This window comes from Pelecanus crispus, chromosome 2 (genome assembly GCF_030463565.1).
Source record: "Pelecanus crispus isolate bPelCri1 chromosome 2, bPelCri1.pri, whole genome shotgun sequence".
NCBI classification, from domain to species: Eukaryota; Metazoa; Chordata; class Aves; order Pelecaniformes; family Pelecanidae; genus Pelecanus; species Pelecanus crispus.
Window position 1 is genome coordinate 150,874,179 of NC_134644.1, and position 26,490 is coordinate 150,900,668.

A 26,490-nucleotide genomic window follows, 5' to 3' on the forward strand; every position below is an offset into this window, starting at 1 on the left:
ATCTTCTGTCTCATTTAACTCTCGCAAGCGACTGTTCCTAGCTTGCAAGACTTGCTAATATCCTTACTTCAGAAGATGTCTTCAGATGAGAAGAAAACAAAGCCTCTGTTCACCATATCTGCATTCTTGAGAGTTTGTCACATCTGTGTTGTTTGGAGAAGGGTCAGACTCTACATAAAAATACAGCTCTACACTCAGGTTTTTCCTTCTACAGGGTAGGGTCATGTCTGGTCAGCTGTGCTGGCTCTGGCAAATGGAAATGTCCTCACTATAGGTAGGGCCCATGAGCTGGGCTGTTTTCTTGTAAATAACGTATTTTCGAACATGTTTGATAATTTCTGAAGCATTGTAAGGAATAGCGAAGAGGAAAGTCACACTGCAAGTTTGGTGTTGGAAAAGAGCTTGAAATTTGAAATCATTAATAGAATGGAATAGACTAAGAAATTAAATATCTACATATTTTAGTTTGTGTTTAAGGTGCCAAATTTTGCAGCTTTGCTGGGAATACTGAAGGTAACTTAAGTAACTTAAAAACAAAATAAGGAGTGCAATTTTAAAAAGATCATATTGGATAGAAATCTATATCCAAAAATCCTTATTTGTGCTCCTAGTAATTCAACAAAATTCTATCCTACAAAATCATATTCTATATCCTACGAAAATATCTTGTAAATGACTATTGTTAACTGCTGAATTGACCGTGTGAATTTCCCTCAGATTGAAGAGATGGTTTCTGAGAGCTGCTGCTCTTACTTCTGACAGCATGAAAGGATGATGGAAGTAGTTGCTCTTCTCAGGGCTGCTGCAGTCATGACTCTTGCTCCCCTGATACCACCAGGTTAAGCACGGATTCTCCTTGCCAAATGGCAGCAGCCTTTGCGTCCTGTTCCTCTTTTGCGGCATCATGTTCAGCAGATGACTGTGTTTGTCCATGCAGTTTTCTTCACTGAGCACCAGCATGTTTCTGAGCCCTCCTGGCTCCCTGTTTTACCTGCTAATGGCAACCAAATGGCTCTGTGTGGCAGATTTAGAGGATTGATTTAATGGCTGTTGCTGCTGCATCTGGGAGTGTGTGAAGGGGGAAGGAGGAGAGGAAAAGTAAGGGAGGGGGGAGAAGTTGCTTCTCTGGACAGTAAAGCAGGCTGCTCTGTGAGAAGGCAGTTCCCCAAACCCTGTTCCACCCCTGTGGCTGCTGAGATTGGATTACGCTGTGGTATCCAAAGCAATGATACTAGATTTACAAAAACCCCACATGCTTTGTTTTAATAAACACAGGTCTTGGCTGTTTGGAGGTTTATGGACATTAGCAACTTTTACCCGGTTACCTATTGTGGTTTTGGTGGTCTTGGTCATCTGTAGTTGTTTAGTTACAGCATCTCGAACTTCCAGCTGATTCACCCCCCCTCGCACCCCCTGGGAAAACTTTCATTTACCAGGAGGTAAATGATAATGATTGCATTTATTTTGGCATTGCTGCTTTTCTGAGTAGGAGTCAGTTCTCATAAAAAGATACATGGCACAACTCAAATAGTAGATGTGAAAGTGCTCTGCTTCTGCTATGATTCCCTCTGTACTACCTTTATGAAGCCAGTGGTTCGCTATAGAAAGTCCTTGCTTCTTTCCATACTTCTTTCGGGTTTTTTGTTTGGGTTTTTTTTTTTTTTTTAAATATGTTTTGATCTTTGGTCACTGTAATGAGTATTGATTTTTTTTCATGGTCCTTACATTTGGATCATGCTGGGCATAATGCAGCTAAATGTCATGTCCCTTCCCTTGTCCCTGCTAATATCCACAGTCAATGACAACAAGATTCCTAGATTCACATAAAGTTACTGACCTTTTTGCAGAAGTAAAGAAAGAATAGACATTTAAAATGTAAGAAAGAGAAAAATGTCCTAAATTGGCATTAATCGCTGTCCATGAGGAGAGTTTCTTATCCTTTGTTTTCTGATTTCCCCCACACACCTTGTGGAGTTCTGAAGATGTAGTTCTTCAAAGATACAACTTCATGCATGATATTCAGTTGGTTGATGATGCATGTAAAGCTAACCAAAGGACATAAAAAAGACTGAGGGCTCATATGGTAATCTCCTCAGAGCAGAGAACTTAGAATGTTATTCTTTCATAGAGCAATATGTTATTGTTCATATGATTTTAATGATTCTTTCTGGAGACAAGTATTAAATAATGATTAGAAAAGTTTTTTTTCAAGGGAAGAAACAGCAATTAGTGACTGACCTCCACTTGCAATTTGGTGGGAGTTCAGATCCCTAGCATCTGTCCCATTGCTGAGCTTTCCCAAAGCCAGAAAGCTGAATTTGATCTGAACATCCTCAATGTGTTTCTCTAATGCAGCTGCAGGTTTAACATGTTCCTGCATTACAGTTTCAGCAGCCGCCTTAGTTTGTCATGTGTCCAAAAATAAGACTGAAAACCCAGCCCCTTGTTGGGTATCCCTTACTGGTATAAAAAAAAATTTTAGTTCAAATCTGTTGCATTTTGAGGCACATAGGCAATGACTTAACTGGAAGTGGAGACAGACTGCTTTCTTGCTGCCTTTCTTAAACTTTTAATCCAGTGGGTGGAAAGACTCATCTGATGCTTAGTGTGGCTGGATTCAAGCTGAGGGAAATTAAGTCTCTCCTACCCTCACATTCCAGGTCTTTATTTTTTCTTGCAGCCTTCAACATTTTCTCTTGGTGTCTCACAGCAGATAAAGTTACAATAATGGTCCCACTGAGGTCACTGCTTCTCACTTCCTTGTTGCTTCACAAACCGGTATTATTATTTGCATGCAATGTTCATAATTTCTAATCTAAAGATATGACTGTTTTTTATTGTGAGTAGTACTGACTTCAGTCTTGCATTTAAAAAAAATAATAATTCCAAGACTGTAGTGGTCAACTTCCTTTCCCTTTCTTCTTCTGCCTGTGTGTTCCCTTCAGAGTTTTGATTTTTGTCATTGAGTAGCTAGACATTGTTTCCATTACCTAATAATAGTTGCTTAAATGTTAAGAAAAAGGATCAAAATTGTAATTTTCTTTAAGTTTATATGAAAGATCAGATTAAGTAGAAATATGGATTTCTTTTTTTGTAGGTATGTAGATGAAGACTTTGTTCATGTCAGATATAAAACCAGCATACATTCTCTGTTTGCCTAAGAGGGAAGGTGTGCAAACACTGACTGAAATTATTTAGGCATTTAAATTACATTCAGGTTCTTCTAAGGCACAGTTGCTGGGTTCTAGTAGCAGGTTACTGGTTTTGTTATTTTGGAAAAAATGAACTCATCGTATTTTACTGTACAGGATATGAGTAATAACAAAAATTAAATTTTTGGAAACATTTTGCAGGTTCCAGCTTTGCAGTTGGGGACTCTATATAAACCTCTGGAGCCAGCTGTTCACCACTATATTCTTTCAATCACTCTGAGGTGTTGATTTTAAAAGAATAAGTTGCTGTTCCTAAAGTCTACAAACTGAAAATATTTCATAGCAGGCCTGTGAACTTACATGGATTGGTTATATTGGTGCCTATGCATGGTGTATAATAAGGACCAATTCATGTTTTCATTCAAAAACAGTGAAGAAAACTATTTTCTTTAATGGTATGCCAGATTTATCCAAATATTTCAGCAAGTCTGTATTACAGTTTGTCAGCAAACTGGGTACAACCAAAGTGTATTTAAAAATCGTTTAATTAGGACAGATTCATTTTCACTCCATGCCACTACACAGCAAGACTTGCTTGTTCATATTTCCTTAAATTTATTCTGGAACTTGTCCAAGTTCAGCTTTAATGAGTAGCCTATCCTGCTAGTTACATTAGGATTTATTTTCCCCTAGAGAAGAGTGTTTGAATTGGTAGTTTTTTAACCTGTTCAGTTAAATGAACATATGTTCAGAACTGCATCTTAACTCTTGAGTGTAAAGATTTGAGAAATAATAATAATAATAATGTTTCTATTGTTGTTACAGTTTTAAAGTGCCATTTAAATAGCAGTTTTAGATTCCAGCTATGTGCCATAACTGTTCTAATATGGTGATAAGTTTTGATATGAAGTTGCATTCAGTTGCTTAATACAAATTTAACGATGCAGTATAGAAACACAGATCTGACTTGGTTTACTGAAAAAATTATTTGTACTTGTATTTTCACTTATTGCTTGAATATATCTCTTGGGCCATAAAACTTGGTTAAATATAGCTCAGTACCTTATTAATGATGGATTTTCTGTATTAACAGGTGCAGTTTGGTAGCAAACTTGTATTTTAAGTTCTTTTAAATGCATTATTTGTGTTTCAAAACTATTATAATAAATCCTGAATTATAAATGTACTTTCATCACTAGCCAGGTCTAGTTAAAATTTCCTTTAAGCAACATTTGCTGCACACATGGTACAATACTTCCCCCCGCCTTGATTTTTTTTTTTTCTATAAAAAAGGATGTATTTTCTTCAACTTCCCATTCCTCCAAAGTTATCTGAAAAGGATCAGTAGACTCTATTCCTATGGGATTCTTAAAGTACAATAAGTGTAGAATTTGCATATTGTTAAAAAAAAATTTCATACACTGTTATTACCTGTAAGGGACTATTTTATGTGAAACTTAAGTTTTAAATTTAGCATAGTCCAGTACAGTAGGTGTAATATTTATTAAATGAATAATCAAACTTTTAAAGCAAAATCTTTTCCACTGTCATATTGTATGCTGTAATTGTCACAGGTCTTCACAGAACAGACCCCCCCCCCCCCCCCCCAAAAAAAAAAAAAAAGAAAAAGTACATTAATTTGTTAATACAAATGTGTTGGTTATTTTAGATGGAATTATTGTGGAATCATGTTTGTCCCCAAATTTTGCTGAAAACTGTTTTCTACCTTTTTTTTTTCTACCTTCCCAATTTTACATTTACAATTTACTCATCTTTTGAAATATTTAGATGCTTTTTTCTGAAATACTTGGTTTTAATCCTGCAAAATAATATTCAGAAATAAGAGGGAAAAGTAGAAAATATAAATTATCTGAAAGGATAACAAAAGGAAAAAGAACAGAAAGGAAAATGACAGAAAGGAAGAATGTTACAGTGCACTCCTGCAATGAGATAAATAATAAAAGATCACAATACATGGCCTGAAAAAAAGAATACTGGGAAACATTCTGATTGATACCACCATACATTATATTACTTTCCATATAATGCCTGCAGAAGTTTTGCTAATGTGCATATCTAGTTTTCCAACTTCAATTCTACATTAAAGTAGATGGTTTGTGCTGTCTGTTTAATCTTGAGTTTTAAAATAATTTTTTTATTTATTGTGCATATAACATTTTGTTTTACAGGGATGGATTTTCCTAAGTACAGAATCACCTTATATACTCCTTTAGTTCTGCACACCTTTTCTGCTTAAATTGATAAATTACAGAGCTTGGAATTAGACTCTAGGAAATTCTAGGAAAGCAAGTTCAAATTCTAGCTTGGGACCAGCATTAGAAAAGGCCACAGTGTTGCAGTCTCCACCTGTGCTTTTCATGGAACCCAGAGCTTTTCTTCTTGTGACTATATGGATATATGCACATTTACATGGAGGAATGTATGCGTATTGGAGGAGCTGAAATGGGAGATACGTTTTATCTGTTTGTGTCCACTGAGACAGTGAACTTCATGTGTCCTCTCCTGTGTGTGGTGTGGTAGAAATTGTCAGAATATGTTCCAGGCTGTTAGTTCCTTTTGGCTGTTTATCTGAGTCAAAGTGGTTTTGTTTAGGTTTTTTTTAACCAGGCAGCATCTTTCCTTATTTGTCTGACTTAATACTAGTATTATTTTCAGCTTTTGTTTTGTCTCTCCTTGAAGTAGTTCTGATTTTCTAATTACCTTATTTTTTGAAGTGTAGACAGAAATGTTTTTTAAACGGCTTTCTTGCACCAACAGATTTCAAATGTGTTCAGATGCATTCTTTTCTCAGATGGTCACGTGGTACTTGTGCTTTTTTGGGAGAACAACGTTTTCAGGAAAGGTGCACGGTGTGTTTGAACTTCAAACTGAGAGACAGGAAGAGCTTCAGGAGTTTTGTGCAGATACTTCTTACTCCTTTGGTGGCCTGTTGTGCTGCAGTGATAGAGTAGTGATCTCGGGCAGCGAGGACAGCATGTGGTCTGCTCATGTACTCTAGAAAGATCTTTACATGGTTGTCAGCAGAAAAGCCAGGTAGGAGATGCTTAGCTCCCCCAAGCAGGGCAAATGTAATTTTTCTTGTTCTAACTCACTGTTCGGTGTCAGGGACTGCTATTAAAACAAACAAACAAACAAAACCCCAAACACCCCAAACAAACAAGGCTTATATAGATCTCTTCTGAAAAGGCCTCTAATGAGTTTTGATTTTCCTAGCAACAGAGACTGTATTGATCCAAAATATGGTAGTTCCAAACTTCAAAGACTGATAGTTTCAGTCGAACAGTAGACTGCCTGCTTTCCACGCCCACCCCCGCCCCCACTCTGAAGGAAGTTCCTACTACCAGACACAAGGCTGAGTTCTCCCATGTAATCATGAAATGTTTTTCCTTCATCCATGTTTTTTCTGCAAATGGCATTTGAAGCTGGCAGCACAGTTGTGTCATTAGCTTCAAATGAGTTGCAACTCAGAAGCAGTCTTGTTGCTGGTTTCCTCCCCCTTCTTCTCAACATTTGAGACAGGCAATCCTCATTCCAAGCTTTATGAGGTTGAAAATCCTTGATTTTTCTGATTACTATTACAGATTACTATTACAGAAGGCTACAACATCTGTTTTTGTTTGTTCTTTGTCCTCCATCTGTATTTACATCCATTGGATGTATTTACATCCTTTTTCTGAGAATCTTTCATGAGTATCTTCTTTCATAGGAATCAAATTTTCTTTTAATTCCTTGTTTTTATTTTTAGTGAGGAGCAATGGAATTGGCTTTTGTGGATGGGCTTTATCTATGAAACTTTGATCTGTGGTGTAGACATCCACAACTGAGATAATTATCTCAATCTCCCTTTATAGGCAGTGGGCAGAAATAGTGCCCTGCAGAAAGCAGTTCACTTAATCCTCAGACCTAGAATGAATGGATCTCTGTTATGTATATGTGAGGTTTTCTTTCCTTTTACCTTCAAAGGGTCTATACAGCCATCTTAGATATGGGTGATTGTTTATACTGTAGGTATGTAACACTTAATTTCTCTTGTTTCAGAGAAAACAGTTTTCAGTTAGCTGTTTCCTGGTATTGACAAGGAATTGGGGGAGGAGATCTGTTTGTGAATGCTTGTACGTGCAAGTCCAAATTCAAAGTGATGACATTACCTTTGGCTGTACCACCATGTGAACATGGTAGTTGATAGATGTATTCTGATGTTCGCATTACTTGTTTCCCAGCAATGTTTCATATGTCACACAGGCCTTATCTGCAGCTTATGGGCCAAAAGTGTTAGCAGCAGAATATTTTGCTATTCTGCTTCTTCATCTAGATGATAATGATCATTGGTCTGAGAAATGATGATGTGCTTTTTTTCTTCACAGTTTTCTTGGTGAAGGGCCACTCTCCCCATCGGGTGCAGAATGTGCAAGGAAGTCTACTTCTTCTTGCCAGAATTTTGTGTCGCTTCATGCTGCTACAGATTTTAGAGTTTGAGCATCAGGAATAGCCTATTTCTGTATTCTTGGAGCCTCCTGAAGAGTCTCTACTGCTAGTATGATCTCATGTATGTTAGGTCATATGGCTGCAAGCTTTTTCTTCTGGAACCAGATAGGAGATGCAGTATGTCACTGCTTGTGACAGTTCCTTGGAAGGTTTTGATTTTGCTGATCTAAAGAGCCATTCAGTGTCTGCAAGGGAACGTCTTGACACGTTCGGTCCCTTGAATATTTTGGTAAAGGATGCTTTTTTCCCTGGGCTAAGGGATTGTGTGAGCAGCATCAGCAGCTTTCCCTCATTTGAGGTTCTGATTCCCAATGGAACATTAACATAATATTGTTAATTTTCATGTGGCTTTAGGCTTGTCCCTAAAGTCTTCTAAAGGAGGAGGTTCTCCAGATGAGAATGAGCTAATCTATGTATCAGTGACCATATTTTGGGGACACTAGAGAAAATAATGCTAAATAGCACAAAAAGTAAGTTTCAGTGATGGACCAGGAGGTGATCAGGGCAAGAATAATAATGTTGTAAATATGCTGCAGGAAAAGGCTCCAAAATGAGAATATTAAAGAACCTTTGCAGATTTTGCTGAATGTAGCAAATCAGTCTGTTGCTTAAGTTCAGGTAATAGTGTATATATTAGGAAGAAAAAGTAAGTTGCTAACTTTGCTATAGTTGTGGCAGAGCCTTTGTGTTGATAGTGGACTCTATTGTCACAGAAGAATTTATTTCCAAATAGAATGTCCTGTACTTTGCACTATCCTCCCAATGCCTGACCCCACCTGTTCCTCCTCCCCAATTATAAGGTACAAGGCATTGAAAAATATTAGAATAACTTAATGAGCTCTATGTCTGCCAGATATGGAATATAAGGAGAAATATGGAATGTGGGGCTTTTTGTTGTCTAGTTGTTGTCTGTATGTTTTTTGGATCACTGGACATATCTCATCTAGTAATTCACTGTGAGTTTTTAAATAGAAATATTTCAGAAAATTCAATTTTTGAACAACCTTCTTCTGTATTTTTAATAACTGCACGATTTTATGAGTAGCTCTTATTTTGGTGGGAGCACTTGAAATTGGTTTTAGTAAATAGTTTAAAACCAAGAGATAATTAGATGAAAATATTTGATTTTTTCCTCTCATGTTTTGGAGGGACATGTAAGGTTAAATCCTGTAACAGAAGTCCTATTTAGGGCGAATTTCAGTACAAGTAGAATCAGCTCTTACAAGAAGAAATTTAACAGGCACACAGCTCCAACCTTACGAACTAACTGCTTATAGCCTGGTATTCTGTGACTAAGTTTTTAAATTGTTATTTTTATGCACTGAAGTAATGATTTTCCTTTTTTTTCCTCTCAATATTTTAAACAGGACCAAGCGAGCTCATGTCCCCCTAACAGAATGCATATTTGAGCTTCCTAATTTGACAGTTCAAGCAACTAGAGCTCAAACCCTTCTGCTTCAAACTATTTATCAGAGCTGGTGCCATCCTGTTGGAAATGTCAGTTCGGTGGTGGTAAATGAAGCTTTACTGAATGAGGTTTTCCAAACTTCAGGTAAATATGTGATGCTTTTTGTTAAGTATTTATTATGGTACAGAGCACTTCTAGTGAATGTGCATATGACTATATCCTTTAAATCCAGGTTTTTACTTATAGTAGTTAACAGACAGAATGTTTCTTGTGTGTATATGGGTATTTATAGCTTATGCTTAAAATCCAGGATGTAAGCTAAGCCACAAAGCTTCACTCCTTGGCACCAATTTCTGGATGCATTTAATTTTCCCATACAGGATAATTTTTCCATGCTTCCCTCATCTGAAACATCCACCCTTGCTACCTTATATGGTGCAATGTTGTAACTGAAGATCATTCAGAGGTGAAGCTGTTGGAGGAAATAAAAAAATACTGGATTATTAAGGGCTTTATTAATCAGTGGCATACATTGATTTTTTTTTTTTTAAAGGTCTGCAGATGTTTCTCATCCAGTTTCATAAATAAATGTTACTTAACTGTTGTGAAATTGCTGAAGATATGCATGTCTCAGTGATGATATAAATAATGAAATTGGTTACCTGTCATGCTTTTGCAAAACACCCATGGATTTTGGGATTAAATTAAGGATTTTGACCAGTTTACAGAGGAGACCACAGTCTTCAAGTGCATAAAGGTCATCCAGAAGAAGATAATTTTTTTTTTTCCTTTATATTACTGTGCAGGCTAGAATAACTTAAACCTACGATTGTTTAGGACCATTATTGTTTATCTGTTGTGAATAAACACATAACAAGAATAATGGAGATCTTTTGGAATTTCCATCATTACCAGTCTTGGAGGACGTGTTAGGAGAATGATTCAGATGTAGTAAATCATGACTTGAAACAGAACAGTAGATTAGACTACCACTGAAAGTCTTTATCAGTCCTGTTTTTCTCAGTCCTATTTGTCAGTCCTGCTGTTTTTTAAAGTTAAATCTGTGTTGATCTGACAGTGCAAAAGAACTGTTGTATTTTCAGGTGTGTAACCCTTGGAATAACTGTTTTAAGTGCTTAGTTTTTCCTTCTGTCACTGATTCTCTTCATTCCTTGATTCTGTGTGGGTCACCTAAGGATGAGATTGTAAGGTTTTATTTTCAAGCACTGGTACTTCTGAAGGTAGCAGGTTTACAATCCACACTGCAGAGAAATGTGAAAATACAGTCATTTGATCTTTTCAGATGGTCTTAGGCTTTGCACAGTTCCAAACTAACCTCTTCTGTCATTTAACATGTTTCAGTCCTGTTCAATGAACTGTTCAATGAATTGCTTTCATTCTACTCTTACAGGAATCATAAACTGTGTATTTAATGAGTACTGTTGCCCAAATTATCTTCTACCTTTACATTTTCAAACTTCTAAAAGCCATCTTTCTAACTAATTAGAAATATAGCAGGACAAACAGCTATGGCTCTATCTAGATTCTTATCCCCCTGTTAAAAATAAATAAACCCCCCCTGCCCAGACATGACATTATTCTCAAGAAAAGAAAGGGCTTATGTAGTTTGTCCTCCTATTTTTAATGGTCTGCTGATATCCAGAGATTTCCAGCAAATCTGCCTGCCTACAGTCTGGCTCACAGGAGTTTACACATTCTTGATACACAGTACACCACCATGCTTTTTTGTCCTTTGTGAACAAACTGTGCCCTCCTATAGAAATGTTCTAGTTATGTGTTACCCTTCCAGATCTGTTCTGCCAATTTTGAAAATATACTGAGACTTCAAATTTTTATTCTGTAGTTTACTACTTGCGCATAGCTAGGCTCAAGTGTGTTTGCCATTTGTTTACATAGCCAATGTCTTTCTTAACTGCCTATGTCTGTATTACCACTTTTCGTGTGGTGATTGAAGAGAGTTATTGGGCTGAAACAGTTGTTGCTGAGCTCCTTATGTCTTTATTGAGGTTTTGTGCCAGGTGCTTTTTGTGAGTGATGTGCCTCCATAACGTATTGATTCAGCATTACCTGAACTCAAAAGTGATACCACAAGCCTTTGTATCCCCTCAGGGTAGATTCTTTTTAGCAGGAATTATGGTCCCTAGTTGTATGCTTTTTCCAACACAGACATCTCCTCCAGTTTTAAAACTGTGACACTGAAACCGTGCTTACAATATGGACTAAGACATGCTGTAGGGAAAGAACAGCAGATGAATTAGGGGAAGAAAAGAGATTAAAAATGGGACGGAAGGAAAAAGGGAGAAAGACGATCAGCTAATAAAAAGGGAAGAGAGATAAAGAGGAAGACAAAGCCCAGAAGAGCAGATAGAAAGAGTAGAAAAGTAGTAAAGGTTAAGAAAGCCAAAATTTAATACGAAGACAAGTACAGATACATGAGTTGCAGGAGGAGAAGAGAACATCAGAGAAGAACACATGACTACTGGGCTTTTGACATGCTGTGGAGCGTCTCACAAGGTATGAAGGCCTCTTTGGGAACCTGTCTGCTGAGTAAGTGCTGAAAGACTTTCGCTGGATGTAGTTTAAAAAGGGAGCTCTGCACTGTGTATTTCCACAAACATAGGAACAGAATTTACAGCCAGGATCTGGGGTTCTGTCCTACGGTTTTGTCTGGAGCAGAAATGTTTTTCTGCTCCAAAACTTCCTTCAAAACTAATTTAGGCTGAAGGTGCTGTAGGGATTCAGAAGAAACTCTCAAGGTCTTTCCTGTACAAATTCTTGTTGGGAAAGGATTCATGGAATACCAGGAAGGGAAAATTGCTTGAAGATTGACACTCTTATGTCTCCCACCTACCTTCCTCCCCCGGCTCTCCAGAAACCTTTTTCTACTAGGTGAAAACCACTTTCCTCAAGTATTTCATAGTTTGTTGGTTCTTAGACTTGCTGTCTTCATCAGACAGTCTGAGAGTTTCTCTTTTGGTTAACTTGTCCAAAGGCAAGCTGTCTGAAAAAGTAAGTTCTGAAGTCTTAGAAGTAAGTTGTGTGTGTTTGGCTTCTCTCGGAATTTAAGAATGAAGTGCCTGTGCTACTTGAAATTTGTATTTGTCATATGTATTAGTAAGGTGTGTTATGCTAAAACTACCAGTAAAAAGATATGTTCGGTACTGTGACTAGCTGATTGAGCTCAGAACTTGTGGAGGACAGGTAAAATGAGTAATTCAAGAAGGATGTATGTTTTTTACACTAGTTGTTTATTGTAAATATGTTTAAATATTATGCCTGCCTTAGCTTGAGACTATTTAATTTTGCTAAGAGCAGATTTTTAATTATAACTGATTTGGAGTTTAAAGGTACAGGTAATGGCTTAATGGGATTTTTGAAAGCACCTAACTCCTTTCATTGCAGTGACACCTCAGCACTTTTGTAATCCATAGTTTTAAATGCCTACATAGCAAATGTTCTTTTCAAATGTCAAATGGTATTTTTAGGGTTCAGAGAAGCCAACAATTAACAAATTTGAGATAAATATAAACAATGAAACTTATTATTTGAATGAGTAGGCTTTACCATTAAAAAGTACAAGAAGAATTCATACTGCCTAAAATAGGAGTTGTGCAAGAACAAAAAGAATAGAAAATCTGAAATAGTAGATGGGAGTACAAAGTGACAAAATGCAAAATAAGAATCAATAAATAAGCCAGCTGGGAACAACTGCTCTTTTTCATGGGTCAAGAAAAAGGCATTATTAACTTTTTCATAATGCATTACATACAAAACCAGTCTTCAACCCACACATATCTCTTTGGAAATTTATGTTTGTGTTTTGGTTTTATTTTATAATACTTTTGGTCTACAAGCACAACAGTGTGTTACATGTCAGTGAATATGTCAGTTAATATGTTAGTTCTTATGCTTGCACATGCTTGTGAAACATCCTCATTTTGTATTTCATCCACTATAAATGTGGAAGCAAACACGAATTTGAAATGCATCATGCTTTCTACATTTTTGCAAGTAGATGTATTGATGTTAATAAAATTCTTTGACATTATTATTATTATACTTTTTTTTACAACAGTAAGTGTACAAAATACCAAAATTTTAGGAAAATAGTGCCAGTTAGGATCTTTCAAAGGCTGAGCATAATTAATCCTATGGAGTAATTTTACTGTGTATTTTTTCATTATTTGTTAGTAGGTACCTGAAGCACTCAGTTTCTAACCATTTCAGCCTGCCAAGAAAACATATACACAGTCACACATGGCTTTAGTTTACTCTGGAAAACTGGAACTTGCTACCACTTTTTCCTTGTCCTATTCAGGTAGTTCATTATTTTGTTGACAGTTCTGTTCCATTAATCTGGTATTTTTGGGAAAATTGCTTGCAGACCTTACATTTCTCTATTGAAGGTGATCAAATAGGCATTTGAATCCCTCATGTAAATGATGTCTTAAAGTTAAAATAAAATCTACTTTCCAGAAAGTAACTGTAAAACTATTTTATGCAAGATTTCATGTGGGATACCTTAATGGTTGAATAATAAATTTTACCTCATAAAAATGAAATTCAATAATACAGTAGCTTTCTCAGCGCAGTAGCATCTGGTTGAATCTCATGAGAGCCAATATTTTCCAACTCATTAGGATCATGTCGTTCTGTATGTCGTCAACATTGACTTAGCCAAGCTACCTTTACTTACATAACCGCCAAACTATTAAATAGGTCTCTTGTGGAGTGAAGTCAAATATTCCTCTTATTTTGCTTTTGCCTTGGAAGAAGAGAAGAAAATGTACATACTGTAACATTTAAACATCTGGTCTAAACCACATCAGGGTAACACTGAGGAAAGTAACAGGATTCAGTATTCTTCCCAGGTGTACATATAAAAAAGGGTTGTGGAGCTGCTGCATAGTTCTTTTAACCACTTAGGAAAAAGACTGAAATAAGTGACTTGCCTTTCTAATACCCCTGTTTTTAAAACTACTTTTTTCCTCTTACCTGCTCCCCTGCCACCAAACCCCGAAACACAAAACCCAGCAAAACCCAACATTTTGAAGGTTAGTGGTAGTGCAGGTTGTTAAGCTCTAATCACTTCCTTGCAACATATTGGCATTTAATCTCTGTTTGTTCCACATAATATGGCCAGTTCTGGCGTTCATTTTGAGGAGTATGACTTAAACTTTATGTTTAAAATCAAAGTGTAAGAGCATATTCTCTTAAGTAATTGCTTGGGAGTGGCAGGACACATCTGTATGAAACTCGCACAGTATAAACTGTTTACTGTCTTGCATGGGTGACTGTGCCCACATGTGTCCTCATCCTTCATGTCGGCATCTGAATGCAATGTGTAAATAGTATTTTTATACATTGTACATTTCTGTGAAAGTCTGGTATATTATCAACTCTAATTTCAGGTGGAAGCAGAGTCTGGATAAGCAACCTAAGCGCGATTTGTTCTTTATCTTCATTATTTGAGCTTAATATAGTTGTGTGTAATATTTTATTTCATCTCACAGTAGACATTTTCAGTGATATTCTTAAGTCATGAACTGACTTAAACTGAACATGGGATGGGTGGGACATTTTATCACTTTAATATGTAATCAGTGGGGTTTAGCTTGTTGAGTATCTTCTTAATAAATCCTCTGCCTGAAGCAGTGATCCTGTAGTGGCCTGAAGTGAGGAACTAACATTTGAAGTATGCATGTAAACCAGTAGTTATAATTGCTTTTTATTTTTTCTGGTCTAATTAACACACACTGATGAGCTTTGAAATTGAAAAATGCAGCATTCTGATGAAAGAATGGTGGTAAGCATACTGAAGGCATTCATAAAAGCTTAACTCTGATTTGTAATGTCATGCTAAAAAATCTAATGTACTTAAAAATCCACTTGAGACTTTTTAAATGTCTGTTGTGGTGAAAGTGAATGTATACATAGTGTCAACAGCACAGTCAAGGAGAAAAAGAAAAGCTAAAAAAATCAATAGGTTGTGAAAGGAATACATATATGCATGAAATCTAAAGATATACATAAATGTATATAAGGTTCTTGAGTTGAACTGTGTTTCAGAATTGCAGGAGAGCTCAGTTCAGTGTGTACCTTGAAATTAACAGCTAACTCTTGTTGGGTATGTTGGTGGGCTACCAAAAACAAGACACCTAAGCTTAGAGCTATAAATAGTGCCCTTCCTCCAGAGTCTGTAGTTTATTTGCACAAATAGCAATGGAAGCTGTGACTGAGAGCACCTGTTTTGTTTGTTCAGCTGTTAGCTTTATGTTATTTCTTGTTCTATTAAAAAAGGTGTGTTTGGACAGCAGGGAGGTAGGCTGCCTTTTTGACTTGTTCTAGCTGCCATGCACTGCATCAAGTGAAAAATTCTACAGGGAGGTTGAGGTGGTGGCTTCTTTTCTAAGAGCAATAGAGCATATTGAGACTAAGCTACTGGAATTCAGTGTTATGACAAGAAGACTGGGAAGAACATGTCCAGTTTTGGGCCCCTCAATACAAGAAAGACATTGAGGTGCTGGAGCGTGTTCAGAGAAGGGCAACAAGGCTGGTGAAGGGTCTGGAGCACAGACCTTATGAGGAGCGGCTGAGGGAACTGGGGTTGTTTAGCCTGGAGAAGAGGAGGCTGAGGGGAGACCTTATCGCTCTCTACAACTGCCTGAAAGGAGGGTGTAGTGAGGTGGGTGTTGGTCTCTTCTCCCATGTAGTTAGCGATAGGACGAGAGGAAATGGGCTTAAGCTGCACCAGGGGAGGTTTAGACTGGAAATTAGGAAAAATTTCTTTACGGAAAGGGTGGTCAAGCATTGGAACAGGCTGCCCAGAGATGTGGTGGAGTCCCCATCCCTGGAAGTGTTCAAAAAACAGGTAGATGTGGCACTTTGGGACATGGTTTAGTCTAGTCTACCCTTGATTGGCTTAGAGTGGACTTGGTAGTGTGGGTTAATGGTTGGACTGGATGATCTTAAAGGTCTTTTCCAACCTAAACAATTCTATGATTCTGTGAATCTGCTGCATAATAGGAACTGGAAAATTTCTGAGAAGAGCTCAGAGCAGACACGGAAGAAAGCTTCAGAGATAACAGAAAGAAACATTCTTTTTTTGGGGGAGTACCCAGAGAGGTTCAAATTTAGAGTGAACTAGGAAGCCATCAGTGGTTGCTGATGCAGGAATAAAGCATGAATGAGAAGGCCATGGTGGTTTTTTGGTGTCTGTGTTTTAAGAAGGTGCATGCAGAGGTCCTACAACAGAAGTATTGATGCCAGTCATGCTACCATTTGCTGAACAGTGCTTTTCAGAAGAGCAAAAGGAAACGATTTCTTTGCTCAGAAAATTTGAGTTGGAAGGTCATCAGAAAATTCGAGTTGGAAGGGGCTGCAGGAGGTCTCTAGCCCAATGTTCTGCTACAATCACAGTCAGTTATAGTATCAGACCAAGTTCCTGAGGGCTTTATCCAGTCAGTCCTTGAAAATCTCCAAGGCTAAGAAGGCCCTACCTCTCTGTGCAACCTGTACCACTGCTTGACTGTTCTCATGCTGAGAAAGCTTCTCCTCCTATCCAGGCGGAATATGTTTCTTGTTTCAATATATGACCATTGTCTGTCATCCTCCTACTATGCACTGCTGTGAAGAGCCTGGCTGCATCTTCATCGCAAACCTTCTCATACATGCTGGAAAGGCTGCTAATATGTCAAATTACTGCTGTTTTTCACCTATTTAAGCATTAAAGCAAAATCATAACTGAGGAGTCCTAGCTAGTGCTAAAACTCAGGGATGGTGCCTCTGGAATCTGTTTCCTGTTCTAATTCTCATGTCAACTAGATTTAACCTGAGCTTTGATGCTATCAGTACACACAAATTCAGTCACACTGTCTGATTAATAAGTATACTAGTGTGTGACATTGAATACTTCCAGCTCAGACCATCACTCTGTGGTAGTTTGACAGTTGTGGAAATTTCAGAAGTCAGTATCTCTCCTTTCCCCTTCAGATTAAAGAATCCTACTTTGTCGGATATTAGATCAGTTTATATAGTGAGATATTCTGACAGGTAAATGCAAATGCATACAGGTGATACAACACAAACAAATGATCAATAATTTCTGTCTACTGTTTGTCTAATCTTTTGGTTTCATGGGACCTCCTTTCATCTTAAAATATAAACAAAGCTGTTGTGGGCTGCTAAAACTGCCTGTTACAGGGTTTTGTTCACAAGTTTCATTTCTCGGCCTTCAGTAGTTGCTATTTAAAAACTGTAAATGTGTGCTATGACATTCTGTAGTGCTGTTTCAAAATGCCACTGTTGGAGTGATCATAAAACAACCAACCAACCCCCCTCCAGTAAATAAATAATAGCAGATCCTTAGCTTAGACTGTAAAATATTTTCATACGCACACTCTTCCCCCTTCTAATCGTTCTGTACTGTTTAGGTGAATGCGCTGTATGTATATTAAAATAATGTGTCAGCTATTAAATTTCAGTATTCAGTTAGAGTTTGGTGTAAGAATCCCTTTCTGTGCCATTCATCTCTCCATAATACATCCACATTTTCCATTTTGTTTCTCCATTTGGGTAAATAAAATATTAAAATTTCTGTATGGACACGGTTGAAAAAATGGGTGGGGATCTTCCTCACTTTTGTCAGCTGCAAGTGCCAAGAATTGTAAGTATCAAAAAAGAGCACAAAGATAGTGCCTAAATTAGGTATTTAACCCTTCTCCAAATTACTGTAGATCCAGAAGAAAATGTTCCAGGTAAGCTTTCCCATGCAGATTGTCACTACAGATGTTATACTCTCACTGAAGATCTGTTCTTGGAAAAACAAACCCTACTATCCTCAGGTTTATGCACATAAAAAGAAAAAAGGTAATGAGAAAAGATTATATTGTGTCACTCTGTTATGCATTTCATTCAGTCTGAGTGAAATAGTTTGTTCAGTTTGTAATGCTGTGCAAGACAGTAGTTTTGTTTGAGTAACAGTGTGGGGTTTGTTTTTTTTTTTTTGCTGTTGTTGGGTTAAAGTTAATAAAAATGCTTTGTGATCCAGAAACAGCTTGGATCACTTCAAAGGAAATTGGAAGGACTTATGGCATATCTTCCTCCTTGTTATGCAGAATGAGAAATTTTGCAGTTTGGAAAGTAGCAGGCTAATTAGAAGTTTTGATCTTGATGAGGCAAGAAATACCAGCAAGGAAATTTTGAATGGAATAGATTATTGGGGAATGTGAATGAAATGAAAAACCAGTACATTCCGAACTGAGGAAGTTCCTGTGAAGAACTTGTAGTAAAAATATGTTTGCTGTAGTAGTAATCTTTATTTCAGAGGGGGAAAAAAAACCCAAGGCATAATCAGAAGTGGATAGATTTAAGAATAAGCACCTTTATAAACTATTCAACATGGTGGAAATACGTTTTCTGTTTACAAACATGTAATAATGAAGGCAGATCTTGAGTAGTGAGTTTACATAATGTGTGAAGTCTTGATGGAATAAAAGCTGCACTAAGTTGAAATCATGTGACAGATTCCAAGTGTTGCTTAATTATAACAATGCCTACAATGCTAATAGTTTACAAAATAGAAGTATGCTCTACAATTACTTTTATGTAACGAACTCTTGTGAATGACGTAGAAAATTACTTCCCATTTTTGGGGCACTTTGGTTCTTGTGACAAGGTAAGGTGATAAGTACCAATGGGATATTTGCCACAGAAAGGTATCAGAGTATTACGTTCTGCAATAGCAATTGCTAGTCTGATGCCCCACATGATTTATTACTATATTAAATCAGGCTTTTTAAAAAGCTACATATGCTGTGATTACTTTAAACCTAGAGATTATAGATCCAAATCCCACTTTGTAATTGCATGGATATTCAAGAAAAAGATACTCTTCTCCAGGAATATATCTTATGGGAGAGTTGTTAAGCTGTTGAAATGCAGACTGTATGAGGAATGGTTATTGTGACCCTTGCGGTAAAGAATAATGTTTTTCCTACATGTATAGTCCACCTCATAGTCATAGAATAAAATTAATGGCAAGTACATGTAATAAGGTAATGGTAAGGACAGAAAGTGTATTTTTACTGGAAAACACTAACCTACAACCAGAGCAGTGCTTTGACCATGAATTTAGGTTAGATTAAGCTAATATTATGCCTCTAAAGGTGGGCAATTCTTCTGGAGAAAAATTCTACCAATGGTAGAAATAGTAACATAAACAGGTAGTAAAAAGAAGGCAGACAAAGTTAGTGAAATGTCAGATTCTCAGGAAACTATAGTAAGCAAGAAAAATTTTAAATTAACATTTTACAGTTTTGATTTTGCTTTTGGAGGGGAATTACTGAGGAATAAATGAAGGAAGGGAGGTGTATGTCCCTTCTGTTTGTGTGAAGTGTAATAGGAAAATTAAGTATGGCACAGCAGATGTAACTGCTTTCATCCTGCTTTGAAGTGTTGTACTATTGTAGGGAAGTATTGTTGTAGTGTTTTGGGTTTTTTTTTTAATGAATAAAGATACATACCGCACTATGTGATACGTTAATTAAAAGCTCAAATATTAAGATTACAGAGTTCTGTGTATAACCACAGCTTCTGAAATTTGGGAGCTTTGTCTTATGCAAAACAAGAGCTCCTACATCTGCTTAACATACTCCAAAACGTAGTCTGGAACCAGGGCTGCTGTTGTCTCAGAGAAAGTAATCAGAGCTATTTCCAGAAACACCTTGGGTTTAGTTGGTGATTATTTAAATAAGCGTAGTCCCCAGTCTGAGCTTAGTTTCTTTCTGTTAAAATTACATTATAAGGCTGGTATGGATACAGATCAAACCAAATACATGTTTTACTTTTTCATTTTTTTTTCTTTTTCACCCTTATTTTTTGCCTTTTTTTGTTGTTTTGAGGGCAACATGATAAATCCAGGTGGTATACCTTCTTATGCTGATCTCTCCTGTCTTTATACCCTGGTTTTGTTGCTGCATCTCTTTCATGATCTTTTCCTTCTTTTACTGTTTTTGTGTCAGATGCCAGGATATTTGATCCTTTTGTTTATTGGACATCTTCTGATCTTTTTCCTGTCTCCTTTTGTTTTGCCTCTCTTTCTGCTTTTCTTTAATAAACAGCAGGGGATCTGATCAGTTAAGTATGGAGGGGTAAAATTGTCTCTTGCGTGGTAGCTTCAAATGTTGTTTTTCTTGTTAAAGGTGCTTTTTCTGAACTGGGGATTTTTGTAACCATTTTTTTCCTCTTCAGTAATAACTGGGGGGGGGGGCCCTGCAGGGCAAGGGGAGTGACTATGTAGAAAATACAGAAATGAAGAAGAAATGCAGCTCTCGGGTAGTGTTATAGAAATGTTTTAAATCTAGACTGATGCAAAGGGTTTTTTTTTTTTTTGAAGTATTCCAGTAATTTTTTAAATTTTCCAGTTTAAGACCTTGATATGTGTTTTGTCAACATGCTGTTGGAAGAAGAAAAGCTTCATTGCTCTAAGGGGTCTGATCTTGTTAAGAAACTACATTTAGTTCTTTTTCATATGAATTGCCACCTTAGCGGGAGTATATTGTAGTCTGGCTCTGTTTTCTGCAAAGTGAATACTGGATGATTCACAGGAAAGTGCAAGAATCCCAGTGTTAGAGAAGCTAGTGATATATCCTAGCACCTCTGCAGAGGCTTTGCGTTCCCTTCTTATATTAGATCTCTTGTTTTTACCTGGCTTGTGTGACATACTACAGCTGGATACAGCAATTTTGTTATGCTAACTACTTTATTCTTGTATTAGTTAGCATTTTGCATTATCCTATATGTTATCTCAGATTTGTGATGTAGCCAAGTCATCTTAAATTAGATATTTTAGTAATTGGAATTACTGGAGAACAGTTTCTGAAGAAAAATAATAATAAGTAAAAATGCTAATAAACTAGTCATATGCTTTATTACAAGCTGACCAAGAAGTGTTTCTGTGCTGACTTAAAGAGGTGTCCCAAGTTACTATTTTTGGAAGTTAAGGAGTCCTTGAGATTTCCGTTTTCATCTATGTTCTGGAATGTTTTTCTTAGCTTTTCACTGTCTTCTCAAAGAAAATGTTTCCTGAAAAATCCCTTCTCTGGTATCTCTGTATCAGCCTATTTTGTGTGAGCTCAGTGGATTGTACTCAGAAGCTATCTGGTGTCTTTTGGTTTCAGTTTAGACAGCAAAAAAAACATCCTCCAAATGTGGTTGTACCCCACTGATAGCTGGGTCCATTCAGCTTTCTGACCTTGTATTTTCTGATATTTTGGCTCTCAAAGGACTATGTTAAGTTCTGTTGTTCCCCTCTAACATATATACCGACATGTCATCTCAGATGACAGATCAATTACATTTTGGGATGCAGGTTTATACTCGTTTCCGAGTACCCTCAGATTTGTTTACCACTGTGAAGAATTAGTCAGCCATCCAGTTGCAGCGACTCTCAGCAAAAGGAAGAGTTAAATAAGAGCCTGCTTTAGTTCTTTGCTTGGTAAAAGAGAAGGTTTCAAACTTGCACTTCCAAAGGATGACTAGAGTTAGGAATAAAATAGGTGTTTTTCAGAGACACTTTGCACATCACTTGAGTCTGTTATTGTGATTTTGCTGTCAGAGGTGAATCCAATTTTACCTGGTAGAATGGAGACAAGTGGCAGCCCTGCTTGCCAGAAGGGAACAAAGTCTTCCCTTCCCTTCCCTCCAAAATGTACCAAAGCAGAAGGAGTTTTTTTGTTATGGTCTGTTATAAACCAAGGAATCGGGAACTTAGCTTCTAAAGAACATAGTTTCTGTATGTATTCAACAGCTTTTCAAATGCTGTGAAATTGTGTTGTAACTAAGATAACATACAGTTCAGAAGGGTGAACTGCACTATTCTGGGCATGGTCTTAGGAAATTGTATCTAAAAATATACTGTTTGTGCCAGCAAACCAGATCACTTCAGAGACATTAGGAGTCCATAGATATTTATGTCTATTCTTTTTAGACTGACTGTAAGCTTTAAAGCATAGCTTTGAGGCACTGACATAACAGCATTTGCAGTTCTGTTGAAAGCTCATATGATTGCATGTTGCTATAGCTCTCTTAGCTCCTGGTTTCATCAGTTAACTCTGTATTCAGTCCACTGGGCTTAGATGAGGTGGTTGTGATCACCAAAGTGCTAAGCACTTGATCTTCTGTCTTTCAAGAGAGCTTTTTATAAAACTTGCTTTGATGTGTACTTCGTGTCCAGGCTACTTTCCCAGTGGGATCACTTTTATGCTGCTATCTATTCGTATGTTGCAGTATCCCATATGTTATCAATGAAATGCAGCTTGCCAGCAGATTTGTGCTTATCGCCAAGATAGTACCTCTACCTTATTCAGCAGTAAGAACAACTACTTCTTTAATTCATAAAACTTGCCTTCTGTAAATTTGCACAAAGGCTTGAAAAACTCTCTTTGCATGCACAGAATATTCCCTAAATACGGGGGGGGAGGGAACCAAACCCTAGCTGAAAAAGGGAATAGTACTGGACCAAATTATTGTCATGATCTCAGTCTTCCCATCTCATGCCCTCCTAATTCCTTTGCTACCTTCGTTTGTGTGATTTGTCTGAGTTCAACTATAAACCTTTAGGGGAGTTTTTTTTCTAATGATGTCAGTAAAGAGCTGTTCTAACTTAAAAACTGGAGGGGAAAATGATCGACAGAAGAGAGCTGGTGATCAGTTTTTAGGGCATTGCAGTAAGCACTAAAAAGTCCGCATGTACAGTTGTGAGATGAACTAAATACAGTTCAGAGCATTCACTGAAAAACATATATTTTTTTCTAATATTAGTCTGTCCTGTCAAGCATTCAGTCAGATGCTGCATTTGTTATGGTAGTGTTTGATGAGAAAATTAGGCTGCAGAAAAAGAAGCTTTATAACAGAACACCCTGAAGCACATGTACAAGTCAACTGGATGATTTTCTGGAGAACTAAATTTGTGTATTTCCCTCCCTGTTACATTCTGAAGCTGGTCTGAGTTATGAAGATTGTTGTTTAGGTTTCTATAATATTGCTCAGTCCTTTCTGGAACCTGTCTAACTGTACAAATGCTTCCAGGGTGAACATAAGATTATGTTTTATTGCACTAGGTGGCTTTGTTCTTAGGCTTTCAAAATGGCATGAGTATCTGTATATTAATTAGTTTTTTGTGAGATTTTCTTTTATTTTCCTTTGAAATTCATTTGCTGTAATTTCTCTGTGTGTAGAATATCAATTTCTCTATGTGTATGTATCACATTCCTTAATCTCCTTTGCGGTCTGTTCTTTCAGTGTTTTACTCGCAGTTGTTTGAATATAATTGAACATATTCTGATAGCATTTATTTCCTATGCATTTATAGTACTTTAAAAGTTCCTAGTGCAAAGAACGGGGAAACTTGACGCTTTAATATGCTAGCCTCGGTATATGTCTAAGTATTATCTATTTCGAATTCCAGTCCACAATTTATGAAAGTATAAGCTTGTGACAGATCACAGAAATATTGCAGAAGTCAGTTTGAAAACTTTACAAAGAATGGCAGAAAGAAGAAATTGGTTGAGGTGCTAGGGTATTGAAAAGACCTGATGTTGCAAAGAGGAGTTTTGGGTTTCTGGGTTTCTTCTGCCTGGGGGAGGGGTGGCAAAGGGGGATCCAGTGCCGATGCCCAGCACCTGCAGGGTGGTGTGACTCACTCTTCCAGGGCAGCTCCCGAGGAGCCTTGTATGTCAGCCCACTGTCACCCATTGTGATAGCAATGCAGTCACAGTGCCCCAGGGCAGATAAAAGGGGGGTCCAGGCTGATGTTATGGTCCAGTAGCATGAAATATGGAGAATAATGAAGGAGGAGGGCCCCAATACGTGAATGTTCTCTGCATCACTGAGCAGGACTACAGCCGTCAGTAGGCTGCTATTCCTCTTGGAGCTAAGAATCTTGAGTTTGATTATGGTGGTACAAGTAAGGGTAAGAGATGAAGCTGAGGTGGCTGGTGACTTACATGTGGGAATGAATACTGGCTCTTCTCAAGCAGAGGTAGGTGCTCTTTGAAACCATGATGAAATAGTGATTGTGTCAGATTTCTTCACGTGGTGGTTTAAGATGTTGTATCAAAAAGGTCAAAGTTGCAATTCGTTTGTTAACCTTTCTGAAATTTGAGGAATAGTCTTTTAAGCAACTCCCCTCTAAGGCTCACTTCCCTCTTGTTCTGGGCTGCAGTATGACTTGCAGTTGCTGCCCAAAATGGTAGTAAAAAATAATGAGCGGATACAACAGGTAAAATAAGGCCATGAACTATAGTGTAAATTGTTTTAACCAACTCTGCTTTATTGCTGTTTTAAAACTTTTTGCATTAATAATACATTGTTTAATAAGTTGTAGTCAGTAGAGGTCTTTCTAACATCTCATAATCTAAAGGCAAAAGATACGCGCTTCGTTTTGGTAAAACACACTTCGATTTTCTTCTATACTTAGGACTCATGCTATTTCATTGAGGTAGTACAGAGCTTTTTTGGTTTAGTCAATTAGAAGATGACTTCTTAGTGCAGTTGCACTTAAAATCACATTTGAGAGCCAAAGTACCCTTATGGGTGCTTCCCTGTTTGGACACAGCTTACCAGGTGGAGCTCAGAAACTTACTGGCCATAACGTTGGGATGCTTTCTTATTTTCATAAACCATTGAATTATTATTTAAGCAAAAGAGTTAAAATATTTATAACTTCTGTAATTCACTTTTTCTTTTACCTCTATTAAATACATACATATACCCTTTTGGCTAAGTCCTTGTATTCAAATGGGGAATATCTTTTCATTCTTTGCCATTTTTTGTCTTTGCTTTCACTGATCTTTTTTTTTTTTAAAGCATATAAACAAAAAGAGCATAATGCTGAGAAATGGCTCCGTGGTTGTCCTACATCAGGTTAGCACCGTACATTGTCTTGTCCTCCCAGAAGCCTCTAAGAACAGTTTGACTTCCAAATGCTGTTCAAGTCATTATTTTGGCATCTGAAAAGCCACTGATCTTAATGCTCATGTGGACTTTGGAGTAGGAGATGAAACTCATAACAGAAATTGCTTGCAAGTCTGGTAGAGTTGCTTTGTAAGAGGCAAATCTACTGGTATTGCAGACAACTGCATCATGTATTCAGAATGAAACTTTTCTGTCTAGCAAATTGAGGTGTAACAAGTTCCAATAGCTAAAACAAATTCCAGTTAAAAGATGCTTTTTTTATGTTGACAATAGTTAATGACTGCAACAACTTACTGAGACTGCAGGGTTTTTTTTTGACAGATTCATGCTTCTGTTTAAACACAGGAGGGGAATCCTGTGGCCTGTATTTTAAAAGAACTGAGGCTGGATGATCACAAGGCTTCCTTCTTTTCCTTTTCATTCTGTGTTACTTGATGCTTCACAAGTTATTTTCTGTTTGAAATGTTATTTCCCCCAGATCTCTAACTGGAGCCAGCTGATTTCTGAACTGTCTTCTTGATCAGACTGTGCCTGTTTAATGCAGTTGACCCTTGTTAGCTTCTGGTGCTAGCTGAAGTTGTATATTTTGCTATTGGTTTATATTTAATTTGTATCTTGTTGTGTATGTGTTTTCTTTATGAGGCTTCTGTTCTTTCTGTTGCATATTAACCTAATAGGTTTATCTGCAGCGAGTGGTGATTGAAAAATGAAATGTTTCATCAATATTACAAGAATCCAGGTATACAATACCAAATACATAAGAAAAGTTTACAAAGCTTGCTGACTGTGACGCGTTATAGAAGTTGGCTTGTCTTTCTTTTGCTTTAGTAATTGCTTTAAATACAAGTTATAAATGCAGTTAGGACTGTTTGAAGTTAAATAAATGTAATATAATTTCCTGATGATTGCCATGTCATTCATCAGTGTAATATTTAAAATCAAAAAATCCCCAAAGCAACAAACATATTCTGTTTTATAGTGACTCAGCTATTTCATATGCTACTGGAAACATTCTTTACCTTCTTAGGAAGTTACCAAGCAACAACTATTGAATAGCTATCTTTATACATATTGCCAGTAATTCAGAGATATATTGTAATTCTAGACATTGGCAAGAATTAATCTCTCTTTTTAATTGAAGATAGCTGGTGTTCATTGTGAGGCATTTGTATTTAGCTGACTACCGCAGATATTTTTTCTGTTTTGCACAGTTTCTCTTTGGCAAAGGAAACTTCCTGATAATAAGGAGGGGGGAAAAAAGTAAATAGAGAAATGTCTCAGCAGCATTCTGCTTGCTCAAGGTGTTCTGTGGAGGAGATGGCTTGGGTTTGTATGATTTCAAAGCTTTCTAACATGGCTGTTCATACTATTTCCTTGCTACGAAAGTTAATGGGTTTAAGGACTGCCATGTCATGTGGATGGAAGCCT

General features: G+C 37.1%; 1 protein-coding gene across 5 annotated transcripts in view; it reads left to right on the forward strand.

Annotated features, from left to right (window-relative positions):
• VPS13B (vacuolar protein sorting 13 homolog B) overlaps nucleotides 1–26,490 on the forward strand; it is a 482,687-nt gene that overhangs the window by 100,934 nt on the left and 355,263 nt on the right. For all 5 annotated transcript variants that reach the window (XM_075705900.1, XM_075705902.1, XM_075705904.1 and 2 more), the window contains one exon: nucleotides 9,026–9,210. In XM_075705900.1, the coding sequence (XP_075562015.1) occupies nucleotides 9,026–9,210 (185 nt within the window). The remainder of the gene's footprint in view (nucleotides 1–9,025; nucleotides 9,211–26,490) is intronic.